Source organism: Vigna unguiculata, chromosome 11 (assembly GCF_004118075.2).
Source record: "Vigna unguiculata cultivar IT97K-499-35 chromosome 11, ASM411807v1, whole genome shotgun sequence".
Classification (NCBI taxonomy): domain Eukaryota; kingdom Viridiplantae; phylum Streptophyta; class Magnoliopsida; order Fabales; family Fabaceae; genus Vigna; species Vigna unguiculata.
In genome coordinates this window covers 3342099-3366336 of record NC_040289.1, presented here as the reverse complement: position 1 = coordinate 3366336, position 24238 = coordinate 3342099, and the positions used below count along the sequence as shown (strand labels likewise).

At 28.2% G+C, this 24238-nt stretch overlaps 1 protein-coding gene and 1 long non-coding RNA gene across 4 annotated transcripts; both read left to right on the top strand.

Annotated features, from left to right (window-relative positions):
• Positions 1 to 11318: 11318 nt before the first annotated feature.
• LOC114168770 (type I inositol polyphosphate 5-phosphatase 10) lies at positions 11319 to 17052 on the top strand. Of its 3 annotated transcripts, none has more exons than XM_028053700.1 (11): positions 11319 to 11565; positions 12042 to 12119; positions 12379 to 12454; positions 13430 to 13508; positions 13605 to 13709; positions 14257 to 14773; positions 14870 to 15063; positions 15183 to 15291; positions 15528 to 15679; positions 16207 to 16420; positions 16683 to 17052. In XM_028053700.1, the coding sequence occupies exons 2-10, from the start codon at positions 12042 to 12044 to the stop codon at positions 16412 to 16414; spliced, it is 1518 nt and encodes a 505-aa protein (XP_027909501.1). In that variant the 5' UTR covers positions 11319 to 11565; the 3' UTR covers positions 16415 to 16420; positions 16683 to 17052. The 3 variants fall into 3 exon arrangements, with proteins under 3 accessions (XP_027909501.1, XP_027909500.1, XP_027909503.1); XM_028053699.1 differs by having other exon boundaries at positions 11320 to 11598; XM_028053702.1 differs by lacking the exon at positions 11319 to 11565 and adding an exon at positions 12233 to 12278.
• Positions 17053 to 18596: 1544 nt separating this feature from the next.
• LOC114168236 lies at positions 18597 to 19201 on the top strand. The gene is made up of 2 exons (XR_003600644.1): positions 18597 to 18828; positions 18910 to 19201. It is a non-coding gene; the product is annotated as an uncharacterized LOC114168236 (long non-coding RNA).
• Positions 19202 to 24238: the final 5037 nt, after the last annotated feature.

Here is a 24238-nt window from a genome sequence, read left to right as displayed (position 1 = left end):
TCTTTCAGTCATGTTTTTCGTTCAAAATACTCAAACCCTTGTGTTACTTGAAGAGTCTTTTTAAATTGATTATTGTTGTTTAATCGATTTCGAAAAGAAATTTTAAAACAATTAAATTGGTGCAAGAAGTGTTTTTGTTATTGTTATTTTTCGTATTGGTTATTTGACTACAAAATAACGAAGACAGTTTATGTTTGCTGTTTCTGGGTTTTCATGCATTGTGTTGTGTGAATCGTTTTTGGTTTCTTTTGAAACGCTTGCTTTTAGTTATTTGTTATTGGTTAAAATTGTAATCGTCCTCAGAAAATTTAATATATGATTCCTTACAATATTAACGATTTCTTTACCTAATAACTAATTATTTTATTGTCAAAACTCTTCACCCATCTATAACTGTGTGGAAACGTAGAGAAAGAAGTGGAAAGACAAGTGCGATAAAAAAATAAAATAAAAAACAACATATGAATATTTTAAATGAATATTTTAGGTACCCATTATTTTTAATTTGCTTCTGCATAATAATAATAATAATAATAATAATAATAATAATAATAATAATAATAATAATAATAATGTAATAATAATAATAATAAAATAAAAGATAGCTTTTGTAGATATTTCTCGATATATATTTCAAGATTAAATATGTTTTTCTTTTCGGTAAAAGTTAAAATTAGGCATTCTTTGAAATTTCTGTCTAATTTAGTTTCTCAATTTTAGAATCATGTGAATTTAATCATTTTAATCCATTTGTGTTAAATTTATTTGATGTCTCAAACCGTTTCATGATAAATAACATTTGAGTTGTTTACAATGTTCAACACATTTCAATGTTAACTAAAAAATTATCATGTAGCGCATTTGAAACATCAAATCAACTTAACAAAATCGGATTAAAATGATTAAATTTTCAAAGTTCTAAAGTTGAAAGACTTAATTGAATAAAGTTTCAATAAGAAAATTTGAATTTTCACTCAAAAAGTTAAGGTATAAAAATATATTTAATCCTATATTTTATATTGTTGCCAAAAAAAATATAACAAGATAATAACATGCATATTTTAGACAAACATGATTAATTATGGAGTACTCATAACGATTATGGATTTTTTATTTTTCTCTTTTCGTTTTTATGTTATTATAATAATAAATTAAATATGAAATAATAAAAAATCATTAATATCAAATAAAATTATTTTAAATTTTTTTTATATTAGAATATTTAAAAAATATATTTTGAATATATTAATATAAAAGAAATATTATTTTACTACATTAATCAAATAATTCAAAAACAAATTCCATTACTTCTCATAATTTTTATTTCATTTATTTTGATCTCAATATTCACAGTTTTCTTTTTCTTTCTCTTGTTCTTTTCTTTCTTTCTTCAATCTTTAATTCAAACAAAACAATGTTATCTTGCTTTGTTTCTCTTTCTCATTCGATCCTTAAATCAAATAAAACGCTATTACTTTGCAAAATCATCATCCTTATAGAGAATAATTATATTAAAGTTTGTAAATAGAATTTTGAAATCATTATTATAGAGGTCAACAGCTTTCAAACACTGTAACACATAGTAACTTTGTTAGAACAATTATAAATTCAAACTCTTCAATTACAGTAACCCTTGAACTATAGTAATTAACGTAGTTTGTTGTGGCACACAGATTTCTCCATTGATAAACTAGTCAAAAGATTTCATAACTCTAATAAGCAAATTACAAGTCAACAAAATTTTAACAACACCTAAAAGAATCTAATAATTCAAATTGTTCCTGCATTTATATATATATATATATATATATATATATATATATATATATATATATATATATATATATATATATATATATATATATACTGTCCGGGGAATGACCGATCTTAACATACTCATTTCGATTCCGACCAATAAATATTTATCATAAAATGACGAGTTTCAGTCATGGGTCGAGGTGACGAGCAAAGAATCCGAACAGGATTTCGGCCAAACAAGATGTGGACCGAGCAGAATTTGGACCAAAGTGGTTAGTTTGTTCTTAAAAGGAAGAGATTTAATATCCAACGGAAATATATATATATATATATATATATATATATATATATATATATATATATATATATATATATATATATATATTCTATGCATTACCCTCCCATTAGTTTCAGTTAGTTCTCTTTTGTTCTTTCATTGATTGAAAATATATATGGTGATCACGTGTAGTCTTATTCAGGAATGTCTATTTCATATTTTGGGACCATTTATGGAACTATCATCATAGTTATATAATTGAGACCTTTTTATTCTGTGGCTGAAAACCTAGGCTAGCTGTTTTTAAATATATATGAATATTGAGACAAAACTCAGGACAAAAATAAAGGGAAATTATATTTAAATTTATTATTTTTCCAATTATTTTTTCACTTCCAAAACACATACAATTACTCAACTTAAACAAGTTTTTGATAAAAAAATTCTTTTATTTTTTAACAAAACAATTTCTGACTTGTATAAATGTTTTTATTTTTATCTTGATCATATTATTTATTGTTACTTGTAAAAAATGACCAACTCATGTTCATAGTTAACACGAATTGTTTATTATTTAATGAGGGTCAAAAATAAAACAAATATTAACCACTAGAAATAAATTATGTAATTTGTTTATCAGATATAAAAAACATGTTTAAATCGAAAAGAAGTATATTAATTAATTTATGGATTAAATTGTTTTTAAACCGTATAAAATTTGAGAAATGTATCTAATAAAAAATGTTATGCTTATGAATATTATATATATATATATATATATATATATATATATATATATATATATATTACTTTTTTTGAGATAATTTTTTTTATCTTTCCCTTAATGTGTTGATATATCTACTACATTGCTTAATCAATGTTGGTGTCATGCCATATTAACATGCACTAATAGAAAAAAAGTCTTTTACGTCTCGCATTTTTGACTTTTCTCGTCTGGTATAGGTCAGACGTAGTAACGCTAGTAGTAAATTTACGTCTGACTACAAATCGGACGTAAATTTACGTTTGACCCAAGAGAACAAACGTAAATTCACAGTCCTCCGTCGCTATTGTCGCCGCTGTAGAGTCCTTTGCCGCTGCACTTCAACCAAACAGCCACCACCGCACCTCGAACGTCACCACTACAGTTCCTCCGTCGTGCAGTTCCTGTTGCTGCTGCCTCCACCAAAATTTGCGGAAAATTAGGGTTTTCAAGAATGGGGTGCACCAAAACGGAATTAAGAGAGGAGGAATCAAGAGAGAAACTAACCTTTCAACAATTAATCTCCACCGGTGCAGTTTGAAAAGTGTTCTCATCTTGCGTAGTCGCGACGCTGCGGAGAAGAAGATTAGAGATTTAAGTTTCAATTTTTATGTCTGACGCGCTGTAGTCAAACGTAAATTTATGTCTGACTGGCACTAATCAGAAGTAAATTTACGTCTGACAAGTCCCGTCAGACGTAAATTTACGTCTGACATGAGAAATCGGACGTTACATCTAACTATAGCGCATCAGACGTAAAAATTAATAATTTAATTACAAATTTATCACCAGTCATTTTTTATGTCTGATTCTTGTTAATCAGACGTAAAATCGCATACATAAATTGTCTATTTAATGTTAGTGATGCTAAAGACCATGTCAAAATGTTAATACAAAAATTAATTAGTTAACAAAAACCTTGGATTAAAAAGTTATTGAATAATAATACTTAAAAGTACGAACAAATTTTCATTGGAACTCATTTGAAATAACTTTTTGATGCTTTAAAACTTGTTTAAGTCTTATTTTACTGTATAAATAGCATTGAAAAGTAGGTTACATCATATTTTGACAAATGACAACTTGATATTCCAATTTAGAATTGTGTTTGAATAATGAATGAGATGACATCATGAATCAAATAGGTTTGCTTTATTTTATTGTTAATTTAGCGTGTATGATGGTATGATGATGGATGAAAACAGTGATATTAATTGGAATGTAGTAAAGTAGGAGTTCATATAGTGCCACACACCAACCACACACTTGGCATAAAATATATGATAATAGATTTATAACATGCTGAAACATATGCCACTGTTACTGTTAATGTGTTCTAGGTTTTTGTTAATCTCCATAGCATGATCCGGATGAGAAGGGAAAACAGACACAACTTGTCTCAATTTGGGTCACTGTCGATGCCATCTAGGTAGTTTTTAATTTTAAGAATATTAAATATATTTGTGTTTGATAAATTTACAATACTAAATATTCTATCATCAAGTTTATGCATGAACTCTAATGTTTTATGATTTTTCTCACCAAATGTATTAATTAGTTACTATTTTAAGTAATTCTATTAATTCTTCATGATACTGGTACTGTTTGATGATTGATATTGATGATGATGATGATAAAAAAACTTGATACACATTACTGAAAATATTGTTTGCTAATGCATCAAATACAACTGTGACAAAAATACAAATATTAGAAAGAAAAGTTATCAAGAATTAAGATAAAAATATAATTGTATACAAGAAAATCATGATTCAAGATATGCACATTTTATATGAATTTAAATAAATTATTTCATATTTTATATTATAGGGATAAAATTAAAAAAATAGTAGGAATAAAAGTAATTTAAAAAAGAAACTTACAAAACATATTTAACCTATACAAAATATTTAACCTATAAAAAGTATTATAGAAGTATTGATTGATTTTTCAAAATATTTGTGAATGAAATCACAAGTTTTATTTTCTTTACTTCATCTTTCTATTATATACATAAAGTTTTTTTTTTATATTTGTTAAGAAATAGATTTTAAGTCTAACTCAATTCTAGAAGACTTACTTATAAGATGATGTTTTACTTACATATATACTTTAAATTGACTTTATTTTTAGTAAATGTGTGACTTCCAACACACCGAAGTATACATACGTCTCAAGCTTCAGACTAGACATTAATGAATTTGATAGCAGCTCAATAACATGTGAAATAAGTTCGATAACATATGAAATAATAAACCTAACAAGTGTTAAATTTTACTAGAATAGACTCTAACTCATGATCTGATAACATTTTAAGAAGTGAACTCTAAATCTAACTTAACCCCACAAAATTAACTTACTTGTAAAGTGAAGTTTGTATACTTTTGATTTATCTTATCTCTAATCAATATAGAACTTCCAAAATACCAATAATTTATTAGTTCCTAAATAATACAGTAAAATAGACAAAATTACTTCTGATAAATAAACGAAAACACTCTATGTGAAGAAACACGGAAAAAGGAACAAATACTCATAAGACATTACTCATAAGACATTAGTTAGAATTGTAAAATAATTGGAAGAAGAAAGATGAAAGTGATGAAATCCTTGGATGTGAAGAAGATCTTGATATGAGGTGTTTGAGCATGAAAAGAGGAATACCAAGGAGTGTGTCTGTGAAATGGTGGTGAAGTGGCCCCACTGTGCCACTCGAAAAGCAAATGGTAACCCTCTATTTTGGGGAGAATGATGTGCTTTTTCAATGAACAAAACTGCCGCCATATTTGTGTTATTCTAAGCTGGCTTCGTCTCTTTGCAGAGTGGCGTAGTACCACAAAAGTTAGAGACACTTTGCTAAAAGAGCATGCATGGATCAATACTTTATATATCATCACCATAATCATCTTTCGGGACCATACTACTCTACTTCACCACCTTTATAACTACCCTCACTTTTCACTCTCTCTCTCTCTCTAATGGTGGATGAATAGTATAATTCATCTATATCATAGTATGTCCTTTTAACTCATTTTTTAGTATCATTACAACATGACTTCTTGTGATCACCATTAAAACCCTAAAGTTATATTAGTAATGAAAATAATTTCATTGTATTTATTCATTTTCTTTAATATATATATATATATATATATATATATATATATATATATATATATATATATATAATTCAAAAAATTATGCATTAAGTCCATGCATCAAATTTGAAAAGTGTTTATTATTACTAGCGTAAACATATACGCGCTATTGCGCCTGTGTTTACACATTTTTTAAATATGCGTGATATTATATTAGTAGATGATGATAATGTAATCTTATTAAGTTAATATATAAAATAAAATTATATTTATTAAGAAAAAAGTGAAATATATCAGAAAAGATAAGAGAATAATTGTTGATAAATAGAAAAAAAAAAGAAACAACGAATAAAAAACTTTAAAAGTAATAGTCAATTTCCAAACAATTAATAAATAATTATATTTTAAAGAATAAAATTGATATTTTAAAATATGAACACAAAAGAGAGAATCTCTTTATATATTGTTTATATATTGTTATAGATAATCAAATTTTATCATAATCAACCGTATCTCCTAAACATATGAGAAGTTTTTCTTAATTTTTTTTATGTGTGAAAAGATATTAATTTCTTAAGGAATCTTTTATTTTGTGAGATTAAGATTTGAATTTGTAGAAAAAAGATTTGATAAGCAGCAACATTGATTTATCAACTTTGAAAGTGGCCCCCATCATGTGGAGACCAGTTTGACCTTGACTGTGTTGAGTCATCCATTAATTTGGAAGAGGCTCTTTGCTTTTCTAGGGTTTTGAGCTTTTTTTAACATTTTGCTTAAGGGCAATCTTCATTCATGGAATTAGATTTGAGGACCACTTTTCCACTCTTTTCCCATGTACCTTATTTATTTCTCAATGGACCATTTCTCTTCAAAATTCGTGAAACTACGTGTTTTCTAATACTAAATCAAATTGAAACTATGTGCCATACTTTTCCTCCATATTTAATAATAAGACACTGTTTTTCATCAAAATATTCTTCTTTTATTTCATAGATAAAAGTCATGAATGGCCTCGTTCTTTCTTTATTATATAAGGATAATTTTGAAAACATTATAAATTATATACAAATTGATATTATTAACTATATTAGTTAATTACCTTCCTTAATAAATACGAATTAGTTGTCTTAAACATAATTCAAAACAATCTTATTCATAAATATTCCAATAGACATCTCTCAATCCATATGCATGATGCTGCTCTTGATTATTTCCTTAGGAACCATGATTACTTTTTACAAAGGTTGTCATGAAAGTTTCTTAAGAAATATCCATTTCTCTTCCTTGAAGACTAATGCATTTTTCTATTCTCATGATTGTTGAGAGTTGAAAGAATGATTCTTTCTATTACGTAAACTTAATTACTTTTATTTTTTTCCACCTTCTACACTTCAACATCTGTCAGGAAGCACAAATAATAAGACAAAGGAAAGTGAAATAAAAAGTTAGGTTAATAATGTAATAATTGTACCAACTTGATTAATAACAAAAATATATATGTTCAAAGTATTAAATTTTAAGTTTAATTTAATCTTATAAAATTGGTTTGTATGGTGTTTTTTTTAAAGGTACCGATTGTTATTGATTTCATTTTTATATTATAAACAATCATAAGACGGGAATGTCTATCTTAAATAGAATTCCAAAACCCTAAAACAAAAGCAAGTAATCAAAACATCTAACTGAATAAATGAACCTAATAGTTTGTCCTCAAGTTGGATGATGCATGTTCATCGATCAAAGCTTGGAGATTATTGATTTGAATTGAAGACGATAAAGATCTTTAATGAAAATGTCAGCAAGTTGTTCTTTTGATCAAATAGGTAACTGAATCAAGAGATTTTTCTTGTATCTTCTGTCCCACATGGCAATCAATCTCGATATGCTTTGTGCGCTCATGAAAACTTGGGTTGTGGACTATGACGTGTTGACTTATTGTCACAAGACAACAGTGGTATTGGCTTGAACCTGGAGATCGTGGAGAAGATATTGTAACCATTGAATTTCACAAGCAGTAATGATATTCTGCTTTTGTGGACGAACGAGAAACAATACTCTTTTATTTGATTTCTGTGATATTAAGGATGAACCTAGGAACACACAAAAACGTATTTGGCAGCTAAAGGCTTTATAAGTCAAATTTGTAGGGTTAAATTAGACTTAAAGTCCACTTATTAACATTGTAAGAGTCATGGGTTAAAGTTTATCCCAGCGAGATTTGTTGTTTGTTGGATATATTGTTCCACCCACAATCAGGTCGCTATCGAATCACTCATTACAGCCTAGTTCCACGTTTGAAATGTATGTCTTGACGTGAGAGGATGTATTGGAGATCTCACATCAACTAGAGATAGAACCATTTTACAGTATATAAGTAGGTGCAAACTTCCTTTTATAAACAAATTTTAAGGTTGAATTAAGTTTAAAGTTTACATGGCTATAAATTTATTCCACGATATCTTTTGATAGAAATTGTAGAAATCATGATATTCACAAAGCAATGCTAATATAAAAGACGAAAAAAATAGTAAAGTTATAATATGTCAACTACGGTATTAATTATAAATTCAAATCTTCACTGTTACATGTGATTTGAATGTTTTTTTAATTATATTACATTTAAGTAGTTATTAATGAAATAATATTATTAAGTTTTAATGATTTGAATTTATTCAATCAATATAACTGTAATAAAATATTTGAAACCACCATGTAACTGATACTTTATATAATTAAACAAATTTTATTTATTTATATTTTAATGCGTTTGTCTTTTTTATAATAAAGATTTATATTAAAGTATTTGAGATACTCTAATCTATGAACAAGATATATACAAAAATATAGCAAAAAACCTCCTTAGGTATTCTCCTACACCCCTCTAGCTTTTCTTGTTCCTTGTCCAAGTCCTACACTTTTGCTATTTGACCAAAGTACATTAAGAGTTTAATCAAGAAGTTGCCCTAATTTTCGTCCTTTTTCTCTTTGGCATCACCAATGTTTAATTATGCTCCATCAATGTGCTTTTGCATTAAGGTAAATTCTTATCTTGTATTAGTGTGTGCATCTATTAAATCGTGCATTGGTATTCTTAGGTAGACTAATTATGATGTGTGCACAAAGTTGTCTTTCTTTTCCCCTTATGAAATAAACAAGTACATAGGGTTTTTTTCAATTTCCTTCTTATTTGTTTTATTAAAATTTCTTTGTCAAATAAAGTACATGGAAGAAGAAGATGTACTCTATCTTTTCACAGATGAGTATCTTGTACTTGTTTCGTTGATTCTCACTCATTGTACTTACTTTCATTACTCTCATTGTATTCCTTTTTACTTGTACTATTAATCATTGTTGTTTTTCGGTGTCTTAGGTTCTTTTCTTTTTGGATAAATAAGTTTGTTGATGTTTAGTATTTTAGTGTATGTGAGCATTAACATTTTTTCCCCTAACAACTTTGTGTGAACACAATAATTACGAAAATAACTATCATTTAGGTTGATTGAAGACTATATATAATTCCCGAGTAATATATAGTAAACCCATATAAATATTTCTCATTCTTTATTTTAAATATTTATCCCTCTCTGATTTTTTTAATTAATAATTGATCTAATTTGAATTGTAGGTAATTGAATTGATGAAGATTATATTCAATTGGATTGATAGTCTTATATAAGCCAACGTTGTTTATTGTGTTTTGGTTACATATTTTTAGTGCATATATTTGAGTTTAATCATCAATTACATATCAATTGTGTTGCATTTTGGAGGGACATATTATTGGTCAAACCTTACTTAAAAGCAAAATTATATTATGACTTCTATTTTTTGACTTCTAACCTTTACTCCTGACGTGGCTTAGTGTAGACTATTGATTAATGTACTATTAATTTATTTTTTTGAAAAAATATATGACTCATATTAACGACTACTACTGTAGACTATTGATGAATATAGTCACGTCAGGGAATAAAGGATATGAGTCAAAAAATAAGAGTCATAGTATCATTGTCCTACTTAAACTCATGTGCATTACTACTAAACTATATCCATAGGGAATTTCACATTCCATCATCTTTAGGATTCGAGTTTCTTAAGAATGTTTCTGAATTTTCTTTTGAGAGAATATTTCAAACAAAGTTACGAAATAAGCTTATAAAAGCGTTTCAAAATACTTAATTCATCCCCGGTTAAAAGTACATCAACCCATTTGTTTCTAAACTTTTCCTTTCCCTTGTATCCATTTTATGATTCTCCATTGAACCAAACAACCATGTACAAAAATGTATAATTAATCTAAAACTTAAAAAAATAGTTTGAAAAGGAAATCCATAAAAGGGTATGAAATTTTTGTATCTTCAAAATTATGATCAAGAATAAAAAATAAACTAGCAATGAAAAAATTATCTTCTTAAATTGTGTTACATTAATCAATTGGAGAGATTCAACCAATTGGATCATAAAAATCAAGGTTTCTGATCCATAAAATGTTCTACAATACAATTAATAAAATTTTAATATCTACAAAAAATTATTAAATGAAAAAATATAACAAACAAAACATTCTTAAAATATCTTGATGTACATTAGCTATAAACTAGAACCATTAAAAATAAAATAATATCATGTTTGTGTGTGTAAAATAGAGAGCAGGACTAGTAATATAATGTCATGTCTACAATTATTAGTTTTGGATTTTTTTTCATAACTGTTATCATCTATGTATTGTAAAGTGTAGGTTTCTCCGCTTTTATATTACTTTATTATTAGTATGATGTGGTTTTTTATGTTTTTTATTCTTTATTTATTTTGTTTTTTATTTTAATAATTTTTTTATATAACTGATATAATTTGCAAATGTCAATCAATACCTGATGTTATAATCACTCTTAGAATAACTTCATCCTTGTCTTATCTTTTTTATAAACCTACTATTTGAGCATTTATCATAATTATCATAATGAAAAATCAATAATGATAATTTTTGAAAAAAAAAAAAAAAACTTGCATTTTGTATTTTTAATGTGATACAAAAGCCATTCCTTAACACAAGGCAGAAGGTACCTTTTGGTGTCACATTCATAGGAAACATGGCACAGCCAACTATTGTGATTTTATTTGCAGGCACACACGTGGGGTTGGTTACTTTCTCTCTCCATGGACTAAGATCACACACACAAGAAAGAAAGTAACTTTTTTTTTTTTCTTTCTTTCTACCCTTAACGTTCAAACTAGTACAAAGGACGAGGTTCAAACTTCGAAGACAATTCTCAGCATTGAAGCTAAAACAAATGCCTTTTTTCGTTGGTTCTTGAAAACAACCCCTTTTGGGTTTTCCAATAGAGTAAAACAAAGAACAAACCGACGAATCATAGCCTTTGCCACACACCTCAAAAAATAATAATATATCTCAATGAAGGGGGCACATGAGATTCTATTCCATTCTCCCTTTTGACTGTTTCCCTTTTATCTCTTTTCTATTTATTGTTTCTGAATTTTTCATTCCAATTTCTTGAGTAGGGAGGACCCTACTCCCTATTTCCACCTATTCCTATTTCTTTGTCCCCTCTTCTATCCTTTTGGAAACCATCAAATATTTGTTTGGTATATATGTCAAGTTTTATGCTTCTTTGCAACAGAAACTTTGGACCCTTTTGTTGCAGACCAGAGTAAGAGTTCTCAGTTTCACAACGATTGTTCAGGTTCCTTTTTTCTTCCTTTCTCAGTTTATATTCCTTCTCCGGGAATACCCTGTTGGATAATTGATGCTTCAAGGGCATTGCATGAGAAGTTGACTTCTGCAAGGATCACATTTCGAATTTATACCCCTTTTAAGGGGTGGCAATGTTTCTCTAAATGACTGAGATTTTCTTCTTCAGTGAATGCCATTTTTGTGTGATACTGTTCTGATTTGTCGGATTTTGGGTTCATGGCTGAGAATTGATACTTGCTGCACTTCTTAACGTTTTTGGGCATTTGTGAATTCATTCTTTTCCAATTTGGGTCATACCCCATGTATTTCAATAATCTGAGCATATCTGAGTTTGTTTGGTGTGAATGCTTTGAGATGCTTATTTTCTTGTGAATGGTTTAATAATCATGCAATGGGTGTTGATTAATTTCGTGTGATCCCATGGGAATTTAGATGGACAACGAATTTGAGGATAGACAAGAAGAAACAGTTTCAGACATCATACGAAGCAATCAGCAGAGGAAAAAACAGGTTTATTTCTTTCTTTCTTTCTCTCTCTTTCTTTTCTTGAAAATATTGTTTATTTTGTCTTCAGTTTAATTTTTTTTTGGGTTTGTTTGTGTCTCTTATTCACATTCATGAAGATATTTAATGGATGCCACTCTGGAATCTCTCGAGTCATGTGACTGAGTGTGTATTGGTTATGCAATGTTCATGCTTATTTCAATAACTTGATTAAATGTTTACTCTTTTTTTCTTTTGCCAATTAATCCCTTGAATGTGATTTCAGTCGTTTCTGTGGAAAGTTTTGGCCATGCGAGAGAGAAATGGAAGAACAATGGAGAGAGGTTCAAGTTATTCCCTTGGTGAGTTCTACTGAAATTCACTCTGTTTTTAACCAGACAGAGATTGGCAGCATTACACAACATTCTGGTCATGTTTACGAACGAAGATGTCAAAAAGATCGAATAATATTTTTGAATTATGGGTGTTTGGACACAGACATTGTTAATTTCTGTTGGTTATTGTGTTGGAGATATCATACATCAATATGCTGTCTTCCCTGAAAAGGTGGAATCACTACTATCCCATTAAAGAGAATATTTATTGGAATCACTACTTTTCTGTTTAAGAGAATATATATTACTTCTTTATTTCCCTTTGACTTAAGCCCTTTTTTTTCTTCTTCCATCTTTTGTACAAGCACGATGTTTATAAAAATCCATCTTAGTTGTAAAGATCAGAAGATGAGCTGGCCTAACTGATAACTGAAAATTCAGAGTGGTTATGGGGGAACATCCTAAGTTTTTTTAATGTAAATTCACAAGAATGTCTTCATGTACCTGTGTTTCAGGTGGTGAAATAAATGAAGCAAGTTGAATGGATTCATTTTCCTTTTCACTGTTTCATCTTGGCACAAAATATTCTTTCTCACTGTTGAGAGAAAATAAGTGGGCATTGAGAAAGGCATATATACCTTTTCTGCTTAGAAATATGTTCCTATGTATTACCAGTGGTTGTTAGAGCTTATCTTTCCATTTTCCCTTTTGACAAGGATATTTTTTAGAATTGATAAATAAAATAAAACAGATTAGAAGTTGTTATGGCTTCATTGACTTGTTAACGGTAATAATTCGAGCATCTACTGGTTTGTTCCAAATTTGAGAATATATTAAAGTACAAACTATCCTTATCTCAACTTTTACTGTGTGTACAGTCCCTCAGTTCTAGAGGATGATGTTAAGAGCAATAGAATCTCACCCTTCACATGTTTCAGAAACACCATTGTAGAGGTTCATCTTGTTATGATCACTTAGGCCAATCTCTTACTTTCCTTGTAGATGCACTTTCTGATCCATCCATTGAAAATCGAGTCTCAGAACCTTCCATGTCTTCTACTGAAGCAGTTCAAAATCTCAGGTATATTCATATCAAGAATTGATTTTTTCTTTTGTTTTATGAATAAAGTACAATATTTTGTGACCAAATTAATGATTGTAGCTATTTGTATATCAGAGTTTTTGCAGCAACATGGAATGTGGGAGGGCAATGCCCCACTATGAACCTTGATCTGAGTGATTTTCTTCAGGTTCGAAATGAACCTGATATGTATGTTTTGGGGTATGCTCTCTCTCTTTCTCTATATCTATCTATGTATCTATCTATCTATCTCATAGTTCTGATTTTAATCAATGAATAAAATTTTTTAGTTAATCATCAAAGAAGGTCATTTATCGTTTTGGATTTTAACTTTTGACCTTTCAGTCTTGTCATGAAATGAATTATTTGCACCATTTGCCATATGCCAATATAGTTGGTGCATGTGGTGTTGTCTGCTTGAGCCATAAAAATGCTTTGAATATTGGGGAGCGCTTTGTTAGGCAGAAAGGTAGTCTAATAGGAGATTTCTGCTTTACAACTTTGCTGAACTAAAAGGGAAAAAAGTGATTTTTAGATTGTATAAAAAACAATCTTCTTTTAAGAGATTTTTTAGTAAGCTACTCATTCTAGCTCTTCAAAATAATCTAAAAGCTTGTATTAATGATGTGAACATTTTCCAAAAGTGGTTTTATTTTATATTAGCATACAAAGAAGCGTTTAAGAAAAAATAGTCTCAAACAACCTCACTCTAATTCACAGTATAATATATCTTTATCTAATTTTTCAGCTTTCAGGAGATTGTCCCTTTAAATGCTGGAAATGTGCTGGTATTAGAGGACAATGAACCTGCTGCAAAATGGCTTGCTTTAATCAATCAATCACTCAATGGTCCTTCAGATTTGGCTTTGAACGGACTAAAACAAACTGCATCTTTTGGCGGACCACTGTTCTTCCAAAAGCCTTCTCTGAAGAAGATTAAGAAAACTTTCAAGAAAATAAATGGAAAGAGGCTAAAAAGTTGTAACTGTGTTCTTGAAATGGAAAGGAAGGCTGCTAAGGATTTCTGTTTTCGCTGTCAAGAATCGAACTTCAATTCGGACGACTCTTCAACCGAAGAGGAGGACGAAAATTTTCCAATTCCTGTTGCCTTAGCTACTAGCCAGATGAAATACAGTCTTGTTACATGCAAACAAATGGTTGGAATCTTTGTAAGTGTCTGGATGAAGAGAGAACTTGTTCAGTATGTTGGCCATCTTAGAGTATGTTGCACTAGCCGCGGGATCATGGGTTGTCTTGGCAACAAGGTAGTCTTAAGAAGCTTGATTGATTCTATTTAACTAAAACTCATACAAAAAGTTGTAGTTACTATCTACATTACCATGCTTGTTTTGTGGCTGCAGGGGTGTATATCAGTGAGCATGTCTTTTTATCAGACAAGTTTTTGCTTTATCTGTAGTCATTTAGCATCTGGAGAGAAAGAGGGTGATGAACTTCGCAGGAATCTTGATGTCATAGAGATTCTGAAGAACACTCAGTTTCCAAGGATTTGCAAGACACCACATAGTAGAATGCCTGACAGAATCTTAGATCATGAGTGAGCATCTTTTGAAACTAAGTTTTAAGACAGAAATTTCTCAAGTGCTTAATGACATTGAGAAATTTTCATATCATTGGTCCCAAATTTTCTGATTATGTGGGAAATGTTTTCTCCAGCCGAATCATTTGGTTTGGGGACTTGAATTACAGAATCTCTTTGAGCCATGATGATGCAAAAAGGCTTGTGGAAAGGAAGGACTGGCCTGCACTTTTTAACAAGGATCAGGTAGTTTCTTTTGCCTAAGAATGTTGTGCTGATTTGACTATGATTTGTCATTGCTGTTGAGCATTTGGGTGATGAGTTTTTATGGTTTTCATTTATATGAACCATGAAATGGAAGATATTCATATTGATATACACATAATCTTCTGAAAATTTAAGTGGAGTTCCATTTGGGTGCATCTCTGAGTTCTAATTACATTTCTGATTATTATGCATTGTACAATTTTCTCTTTTCGCAGCTTAAAATGGAAAGGGAAGCAGGTCGTGTATTCAAGGGGTGGAAAGAAGGAAAAATCTACTTTGCACCAACTTACAAATATGCCTTTAACTCAGACACTTACTATGTTGAAGGTGTAAAAGTTTCAAAGAACAAAAGGAGAACTCCAGCTTGGTATGTCTCAGTTTGAAGAAATTAAGATATTTTCTTCTAATAAACCTTAAACTTGGTCCTTGAACAATGTTACTTGCATTAATTTGTCTTTGAAATCATCAACTAGCTAACAGTTTCACCCTACCAAAATTGTTATAACCTGCAAATGATTACCAATTTGTGTAAGAAACTAAATAGTTTAACTAATGACACTGTCAACGAGTTCAGATTATCTGCTGTCTTTTGGTACTGTTCTTCTGCTAAGCTTTCAAAATACACCGATGTTAATAATTAAAAATGCTTTTAATATATTTTAAAACATCAAAATCCATTGATGTATTATGAAGATTCGGGTCCAAATTGATTGTCTACCAATCAAACATCACTGTTTGCATGACTTTTCGAGTTATTATGATGAAAGTCAATGAACTTGTTATGCTTAATGGATTGTAATTACACTGTCATTGTATAATCTTTCAGGAACTTTTGGAACCAAATTGTGTATTCACTCTCTTTCTTTCGAATCTGAATAATTGAGAATATTGCAGGTGCGACAGAATCTTGTGGCATGGAAGAGGAATCCATCAACTTTCATACGTTCGCAAGGAATTTAAGTTCTCCGACCATCGACCTGTTTGTTCAATGTTTAACGTAGAAGTTGAGGTTATGTTGAGGGGACAGAAGAAGAAAGTTTCAACTTATAACTTTCAGAACATTGATGATCTTGTATCCACAAGAAGTTCATATTATTCTTGAAAATTCGTAAGTTACAAGCCAAATTTTACTATGATATCATGACAAAAGAAGAAACGACTCTTGACACTGTTGCATGGTGTTGCAAGAGAAAGAATCTGACCCTTGTAAAGTGCATTTTTGCAGTTTAGAAAGTAAAATTGCTCTTAGAAATTCAGATTAGCTTCTGAATTCATCTGTTCATAGATTTTTGTGTTGTTGTGCAGATCAATGCAAATAGATAAGAACAAGCTAGTGAGAATATTGAACTGTTTGTTTAATGTGTAAACAGGTACATTGGTGCACTAACAACAATGATTGCAAAAGTGAACAATAAATATCAAAATTTTGGTTGCATCTGACGGTGATGAAAAGTTTGAAGGTTTTGGAATGCATCAAGAAACTTGTTGCATCCAGAATAGAAGAAGCTGTGAAATTAATGTAATAAAAATGTTATTAGAATTAATTTCTTTTTTTTTTCTATGAAAAAAGGAAAAACAAGTTCCTACTAGCATGTTCTTAGAAAAATGTGTCAATGATTTATTTTTGGTTCTATAGGAAATTAGTATATTATTAACTATATATAACTATATTCCTTGTGTTGCTAGTAGTTGTTTTAAGTGCTAACGAAGAGTATTAATTAAAGTTTTTTTTTTCCTTGATATCTCTGCTCCTTCTATTTTCCATATTCCAAATCAATTGTCGATCGAGATACATTGTTTTAAGAATCTTTACCGAATATTCTAATAAAAGAACCGTAATGATTAATCATTATCCCCTAAAAATATAAAATTTCTAATCTTTTAAACCGAAGCTATTTTTTATTTTTCTTAAATACAATTTTTCTCTCCTATTTTTGTGTAATTTAACTTTGGATCAATTTTAAAACAGAGAAAAAATATTAACAAGTTTGATCTAACTCACAAATTTATCCACATAATTTTTATTTCTCACATTTATATTTATATTCATTGATATATTTTTATTAAAATGAATACGATAAGTTTAACTTCAATAGAGAACCAAAATTATATATTAAATAAAATAGAGCCAAATAAATTGACTTTTTTTTTCCCTCCCTTGGTTTGAATTTGAGCAACAGTATAATTGATCTGTTTATTGCAATTTTAATCCTCTGAAATATTCATTAGAGGAATCCAAAGCTTGAAACCCTACCACCATGTGAAAGTGAAACTTCAGAAAAAATAAATTCAGCATTAAAGCTAATCTTACACTGATGTAGCTTTGGGATTCGTAATCTTAATTAGTCAAACAATAATTTTCCACATGACTCCGCAACCCTTGCTGCATTTCTAAATTTAGTGCAGCCCACTAGCCAGAAAAATTATAGATATAGTTAACAACATGTTAATGTTAGATAATCCATATCTGATATTAATATTAAGTGTCTTCCTATATAGTGCAGATTTAAGTATTTTCACACAAAAAAAAAAAAAAATCATTTTGACATTAGTTTATTACAATAAATAAACTTGAATTTATAAATTTTATAGAGGACTCTATGAATACTTAAAATATTTTGCTAATAGCTTTTTTCTCTTTCTAATACAGCATCCCATTATATGTTTCAATAGTAAATTTTGTCATAAGTTTAACTTAATTAAGAAAACCTAAGTGAGAAATTGTTTTATATCCTCATCATGAACAAGAACTTATATGATATTTAAAAGGATTAAATATTTTTAAGTCGCAAAATTAGAATTTTTTTTTCCTAAATTTGATATATTTTAGTCTAAAAATTTAGAAAATAAATAGATATAATTCTTTTAACATAACAACGTCAAATTTTTTGTGTTAAATGATATTCTAGGATTATATTTGAATTAAAACATATAAAAGATTTCAAACAACTTAAATGTTAATCTAAAATATCATTTAACATAATTAAAATATTTCACATAAGAAAAAAAAAAGAAATATATATATATATATATATATATATATATTTAAAGTTTTATCAAACTATAAATTTTAATTTTTCGTTGAAGTTTATAAACTAAAAATATATTTAATATCATATTTAAAATAATTCATACAAAAATGTATATATAATTATGATTGAATAAAAGTGTAATTAGTACAGATATTTTCACATTATTTTATATAGCAAGATCATTGCATGCATGTGATCAGTTATAATATATATACAGAACACAAGTGAAGAAGAGAAACACATGAGCAAAGACGATGAAGTCCTTTTGCAGATCAGTGATTGCAATTATCTTTGGCATGACAGTGATCCTTTCATTTAGGGTAATGTCCGAAGCTAGGTCATACCCTTCTACACCCTTTCTTTCCCAATCTCATTCTCATTCACTCTTTCTGCAAAGAGAAGGACACAAAATAATTCAGAAGCGTGTGGTAGCTGCTAGTCTTAAATCGATACCAAAACCAATACCAAATCCTACACAGAACAAGTAAGAATTATCCTTCCTTCGTTAGTATATAGATATAGATAGATAGATATTAACAGAAAAGGGTGCATGTGTATGTAGCAGATTGAAGCCAAGCAAAAGGAGCTAAGAAGAGGAAGCTATGGCATGAACTGTAGGTGTTGTTTTCAGGGTTTTAATGTTTCTGAAGCTTCTATTCTTAGGTTTGTTAGTGAGAGAGAATGGTACAGTTCTTGACCTGAGAATTTAGTTTGGTCTTTATGTTATCTTATGTTGATGTTTTTCTATTGCAGAGAGTGTATGAGCCTATAATGTAATGGAGAAAATTATAATAAGCATTGTTGATGGTGAAAATTTGTTTTAAGCTCATTTTCAAAGATTTTTAAGTCTAGTGAAATTCAAGGGCATGAATTCCAATTATTTTGTGACCAACTTTTTTTACTTATTTTTAATCTATTATTGTAATTATCTCTCCATTATTATTTTGATTTTTTTTGGTTTGATGTGACGATATGAAAATGATCGAAATAATAAATTAAAAGTGAATAAAAAAATTGGATTAAAATATCATTATCCTTATTAAAAATATAATTTACTGTTTAAATTAAGAAATAAAGAATAGATAAAAAAGAAACATCTACTTTTATTATGAATGGTCATGTAGACCGCAGGTTATTCTAATTATACGAACTATTTGTTAAGCTAAAATTTTATTATTATTATTATTATTATTATTATTAATGTATTTATTAAATTTAACATGTCTTAATTTATTTTTATGTGGTTTTGTTGTTTAAGAAAGCTAAATTTGAAATTGGATAAAGAGACAAAATTGAAGTGTGAAAAAAAAAAAGAGAACTTCAAAATTATGAAAAGAATGAATGATGAAAAATTAACATGGTTAACTATATTTCTAATCTCTAAATTTTAATGAGAAATTGAAATTTGTTTATCTATAAAACATTTTAAAATCAATAAACATGATCATTTTAACTCAATTATAATTATGTTACATTGTTTTGATGTGACAAACACGTTTTTGAGATTACAATGAAATTGAAATGTATGAAACAGTATAAATAATTTAAATGTTAACATAAAACTTGTTTGACATATAAACGAAATTTAATGTAATTGGGTTTAGAAAATTATATTTATTATTTTTAAAGTTTATAATCTAAAATTTATTAAAGTTACACAAATTTTATTTTTGCGTTAAAGTTGAGGAAAAAAATTTATAAAATAATATTATATAGACTAAAAAATATATTAAGAAATAAAATATTTTAAAAAAACATCTCATTATATATTTTAACAATCTTCTACCATGGGTTACCCTTTCAATAATTCACCATTTAATCATATTAAAAAATTACTAAATTTTTAAAAGGAACTAAATTTAATTAATCAAACATTTTACACAGGGATTGACCTCTCGGTGTGGGACCAATTTCGATGACTTCCTTAACCCTGACTTCTTCTGAAAAAATCATGACAAGGAGTTTACTTCCTCAACCACATATTTTTCTCATAAATTAATATTCCTTACTTTATTTAATTTTCTTTATTTTCCGGAACATGCATTTCGATTAATGAATACTTTTTTAAGATTCGAAATGCTTGTTTCAAAACATTTTTATTACTATCGTGGATTACATGTTTTTTAATCAAATATAGGTTAATTAATTAGTAATTCTGCAATCTGTAAATAGAAAAAGATTCTAACATCCTCGACTGCACTACACAAATATTGTTGCCGTTGCTTAGAGATGTCACATGTATTGGTTCACTACGAACTCTATTGAAAATGAATGAATCCAACCTAGTTCATTTTATGATAAGTCATGAATTTAGTAATCCGATTCAATTCATCACGGATTAGTGGATTAAGTGAGTTAACTCACCAATCCACATAAACAAATTATTTATTTATTTTTAAGTATTCAAATATTTAAATAATTTTTTAAGTAACCCATGAGATGTTCAAGAATCAAGAATCAATGTCTTGAGCATGCTCACCACCAATATATGATAAATTGTTTTCAAGAAAGTGTTTATATAGTCCAAGAAAACATGGTTAATATTACATATATTCTGTCATGCTATTCAACAAAATATAAATAAAAAAAACTACAAATTTTGGTCATGCTAATTTAGAAAAATTTATTTATAAGAGGGTTGGTTGAGTAATTTACTATAAAGATTATAGTTAAAGATTAAAGTATCAACGTATATAACTTGACAATCAAATTATAATTAAACATTGAAACTATTCAAATATTATTAAGCAATATTCTAATATTTAAAAACATGAAATTGTGAACTTATATAATTAGGAGTAATAAATAATTATTAAAAAATTTTAAAAAATGTAAAAAAATATTGGTGAGTTAAGTGGATCAATCTACTTTCAATCTGTTTAAGAGGTGGATTTGATGAATCAAGTTAACTTACAGATTAAAACCCATTTTGACATCTTAATTATTATTGTCACTTCCATCATCATTATTGCTTCTACAAATGAGGAAGAAGAGGGAAAATTGTTGCTTGAGGAAGAAGAGACAAAATGTGAATAAGAAGTCTTCGGCACAAAAATATAAGGTGCATTATTCCATATGATTTTACTTCCTGCACCCCCACAACTTTCTCAAATTTTCACTGTTATGAGATTGTTATGAGACTGTTGTGGGGGCCCCATTGATTAGCACTGTTATGAGACTTTTTCTTTTCCGAACCCCATAGTTTCTAACTTCACCCCATGTCTTTTGAAATGGCCATTTTACTCCTACTAAAAGTGACTCCTGGATTATTTGTTCCAGAAATCTTCCACAAGTTTTCCAGAATTTTCAGAACACGATTTGAATGTAGTTTTCTAGTGGAAGTTTATCGATGTGAGTTATTCATGGTTATTTTCTTTAATTTAATGTAAATACTTTATTCGTAAAAATTGGTACATTTCTCCTCCAATAAATAGGATACAATATTAATGAAACTTAAGTTCAATTACATACAATATTGATATCATTTTTAATTCAAAACTTTAATACGGTAGATTTATGAGTTTTCATCTTTATATAATTATAATCCTTATATAATTATAAAATGACAAAATAAATAAGATGATATATGTTTTTTTTTTTACTTACCTTAGTAAATACTTTGACGTGTTAAAAGTTTACCTTCTTTCATTTTTGTTTCTCTTATTCTATCTTTCTTTCTGTCTCGTATACTTTCTTATTGTTTAAGTTTTCTTTCTTAACTAATATCTGTATCTCTTTGTCAAAGACACGCACGTTTTCTTACTTTAATCATGAAGAAGAGAATTTTTTTTCTCTCCTCTCTTCCTTATTTCATATAATTATAATAAAGAATTTTTTATGATCTATACTATATAAGGAGATAAGGAGGGTTTCCCCTTTTTTCACAATTTTTTAATTTTATTTCTCAAGTGACTTCTTTTTATTTATTTATTTTTAGTTTAACATTTTTCTTAAATTTAATTATTTTTAAAACTAAATAAATAAAATTCATTTCTAGAATAAATAATTTTTCTTTTTATCATTACAAATTAAACACACATACATGTAGTACATCTTAATTAAGATACAGATATTTTTATCTCTTTCTACCAAGAGAAAAAGTTGCAATACTTTTTTTCAAAATTCAAAAATAAATAAATCTCCTTTTTAATTTTTTTTATAGTTAATCATATAATATTTTAGAAAAGTAACATATCATTTAAATTATTTAAAAATAAAATAATTTAATATATTACATTTGAAAAATATCATATTATAAATTTTGAAACGTTCTATAAATTAGTATTTTATTTATTTATTTTAAACTTTGTTTAATTTAATTGTCATTCTCAAAATTCAAAATAATGTTGCTTATTACTTCTTTCATTTCCCATCATTAGTTTCTCCTACTCTTCACTTAGTTTATACATAGATATTTGTCATGATATAGTACTAAAGAGTTAAATATGTTTTTAGTCTTTAAGTGAATTTTAAAATTAGTCCATTTTGAAACTTTAGACCAATTTAATCCTTCATTTTTTGAAATACGTGGATGTAGTCATTTTAATCAAATTTTGTTAGGTTTATTTGATGTTCCGTACATATTTCATGAATTGTATTTGAGTTGTTTATACTGTTTGATACATATTTGCTTTAATGTTAAGTGAAATACTATTATGAAACATGTTTGAAATGTAAAATAAACTTAACAAAATTTGATTAAAATGACTAAATCCACGTATTTTGAAAGATGAAGAACTAAATTGGTCCAAAATTTTGAAATAGACTAATTCTAAAATTCATTGAAAGTTAAAGGACCAAACATATATTTAGCTCTATAGTAAAGTAGGAGTGTTTTTTTTTTTCCTCTTGAGCAGGGAAAGAAAACTCCAAGAAGACCTAGAGTTGCTTAACTTAAGCATGTTATTCTAGAGACAAGTTTTAAGAGTGCACACAAAGTGTAGTATTTTCTGATGACTGCACTTCACGAGGCACAATATTTAAAGATTTTGATTCAGTCTTTTTAAACCAAAGCCATTTGCCTCACCTTGGTTTGAGCAACATTCATGAGTTGATTGCAGTTGTAAACCTCTGAAACAGTAGAATCCAAAGCTGCCAACCCACCAACTGTAAATAAAGCACGTTCCACATCACGTGACATGCACCCCACAAACCCCGTAATCAACAACGTTCATCCTAATCTCATGCTGATTTAGCTTTGGGACTTGTAAGTTCATCAATTAGTCAAACATCTCTCACATGACACCCCCTCACCCCTTCACTGCATTTTCAAATTTGGTCCAACCCACTACCCAACAAAACTATTAATTTATCATCAATATTGCATACACGTAATCAATATATTCATATGTTAAATATATTTATAGTTTTTTATCGAAAGAGTAATGATAAGATCAAATTATAAAAATTATAATACATGAGTGAGTGTAAATCTTATTTTATAAGTCGGTTTTATAGGTGGTTGAGTTAGGTTTAAAGTTCATTTCATAACATGGTATCAGAATCATGAGTTAAAGCTTATCTTAGCGAGATTTGTTATTTGTTCGGCTTATTGTGTCATCTGCTATAAAAAAAATTGTTGTTTGTTGGACATATTGTTTCACTTACCATCGGACCACTCATTAACATCATTTGGCTTGTAAATTTGGATATGATGATTATATCTAGGTTAAATATGTTTTTGGTCTCTTAAGTTTCAGTGAAATTTAAAATTAGTTACTCTTTGAAACTTTTGACCAATTTAGTCCTTCATCTTTAGAAATGCGTGAATTTGGTCCTTTTAATTAAATTTTGTTAAGTTTATATGACATTTCAAGCACATCTCATAATAGTATTTAAATTGTTTACACCATTTGACATATTTCCGCTTCAATGTTAACTCAAATATTATAATT